Raw genomic sequence first — 2,671 nt, forward strand, 5'->3', positions numbered from 1 at the left:
CCATATTAAACAAATACATCCTAAGGTTACCCGGGTCCACGTTTTGGGGCCACGCCCCCTTTATATATCAAAATATTTTTTACCCTGTGACCATCCCTGGAAGATATCCAGTGCGTGTGTAAAATTTGGTTACGATCGGCTTATTCGTTTAGGAGCCAAGTGTGTCTATAGGTACATACATAATTTGAATTTTATATATATAGATATAAAACTATAAAAAGTGATAAATATTTGTCCTTCGCAGGATTGATTCTAAAATATATACATATAAACCACTAAAGGAGAAAATTATTCAGTGCTTCAAGACAGTAATAAAATTTAATATTTTTCATGCCAATATCTACTACTTTTTTTTGTAATTCTGTTACTTGTATTATTTTATATACAAGTACAAAGAAAGCTGCAGAATATTGAATGAAAACGAATTAGAATGAAATGATGAGCCTTGCGCGAGGCATCGTACCAAATTTAAAGTAAAAGTAAACAAAATTCACTAAAAGCGCATTGAGAATTCATTTTCAAATGAAAATGCAACTAAATAAATATTTTCACAGTTCGCCAGCGCCGCCTGTTTTGGCTGCCAACGAAATTCCTTGTCGATCATTTGCCTCTTACAAGTTGTCTGAATTTTTATTACAACAACTGAATTGAATTTATTTCATTGTTTTTAAATGTGTTACAAAGCTGTTTTTTTCTTCGATTTTTTTTCTGCTTTTGATTTCACTATAAACTTTTTGCTGCTTTTATTTCAAGCGAGTCGCGTAATGCATTACAAAAATGCTATTTTTATTGATTACATGATTCTTTTTTTTCTACATGGTATATTTAAGCATATATGTATATAGTATATGCACACTTTGTAGTTAATTGAGTATTAAGCTGAGAAAGATTACTGAAAATCTCCAAAAATTTAATTAACAATTTTATTAACCAACTATTTGCTTTTCTCTGTTCTCTCCTTTTGATTTGCAGGCGGCCATAATGAAATTACACGCTACAGCAGCGAAGATGTTTCGGGCAATGAGTCCAGCGAGGCGCCCAAAATGACGGAAATTGAACGTCAGGCGGAACTCAATCGTCATAAGGAGGAAATGCAAAAGAAGCGACGCAAGAAGAAACGCACCAGTTCTTCTTTGCACTCGTCAACATTTCAAGGTGAGTTTGAACTTACTCGTTGTTTGTTGGCTGGCAACAACAAAGAGCTTGATTGATAAACAGAAAAGCGCGAAGATTATTATTACGGTAGGCTAAGTTTGAGCGATCTTCATACTATGTGCATACAATACAGTTGAAAAATCGTTATCTCTGTGTGTAGTCTGATTTTGTTCTTATATAGAATATATGTATGTATATATATTATCTACTTAAATTTAAATCTACTGAAAAATTTGCTTGTTTGTTAAACACAAATCTAGCACGTTTAGAAAAAAATTTAATCAAAAAGTTCAAAGTAAAATGTCAAAAATATGCTTAAAACAAAGTTGTAATTAACATGTCCAATAAAATATGTACATATATAAAATAAAACAAGTCAAAACTTACCATTCAGCTTTTAGTAACCTAAACAAAAGTCTTGACTTATTTTATTTAAGTATACATGTTAGTTTGTACATACATATATTCTACATTTTTTATTAAATTTTGAAAACAACAAAAATATCGAAAATGTAGATGACAATAAAAATATCGATAAAATAACAATTATCGATAACATAACACATATCGATTACAAAAATGTCGATAATAATCAAAACAAAAAATTTCTATAGCGATAACAATAAAGATATCGATAACACTTAAATTGTCAATACCAATTAAAATATAAATGTAAATAGGAATATCAATAGCGGTGAAGATAACGATGATAGTAAAAATAGCGTCAACTATATCGACAACAATAAAAAAAATATCGATATAAAAACGGTACCGACAACAAAAAAAAACTCGGATGAAAATAAGTGCCTATAACAATTAAAATAACGATAACAATGAAAACAACGGTAACACTAAAAATATCGATATCAATAAAAATAACACATACAATTGCAATATTGATAACAAAAATAAAAGTCAGTGAAAATAACGAGATTGCATACAATAACCTTGGCAAGCTCGTGCTGCATATAAGATCACTGTTTTTTTTTTTATTTGCGTTGTTTTTTTTGCAGACCAATAAGTAATCCATTTAGCGAACTCTGTCGCCAAAAAGCAAGCCGTATTGAACGTCATGCTGTCATTGTACTCTTAGCTGAATTTTAAAAACAGCTGTTCGATGTCACCCGGCGTTTAAAACATCGTACATATCCATTTTTTAAATAACCTTAAATCTAAAATGTAATTGATGGTTTATAGCTGAAAGTAATTATACAGATAAATGCCATATAAAATAATTTTATGTATTCAAATAAATGCGCAGCGAGCATACAGCTTCCACGCCGCCGTCACTGCGCTTTACTTTTCCACCGTTCACCATAGCTTTTCACTGTCTGTCTGCGTCTCCACTTTTACTGGCGTACATTTGTACGTACTTATTTGCCGGTTGCCACTTTGCACAATATTTCCGAAATGTGCTGCGAGTAGGTACAGCTAAAAATAATTTTAAAAGTAAGAACAAAAACCCTCGAAAAAAAAATTAAAAGAAAAATAGAATTGCTTGCTTTTGTTTTGCATT

The 2,671-nt window shown here is 30.9% G+C and overlaps 1 protein-coding gene across 1 annotated transcript in view; it reads right to left on the minus strand.

The window, feature by feature from the left end:
• LOC118737041 overlaps nucleotides 1-2,671 on the minus strand; it is a 51,190-nt gene that overhangs the window by 3,023 nt on the left and 45,496 nt on the right. Inside the window, exon 3 of the mRNA XM_036467319.1 lies at nucleotides 2,038-2,045. Coding sequence (XP_036323212.1) covers nucleotides 2,038-2,045 — 8 coding nt within the window. The remainder of the gene's footprint in view (nucleotides 1-2,037; nucleotides 2,046-2,671) is intronic.

Source organism: Rhagoletis pomonella, unplaced genomic scaffold (assembly GCF_013731165.1).
Source record: "Rhagoletis pomonella isolate Grant_MI unplaced genomic scaffold, Rhpom_1.0 Rhpom_scaffold_00001, whole genome shotgun sequence".
Classification (NCBI taxonomy): Eukaryota; Metazoa; Arthropoda; class Insecta; order Diptera; family Tephritidae; genus Rhagoletis; species Rhagoletis pomonella.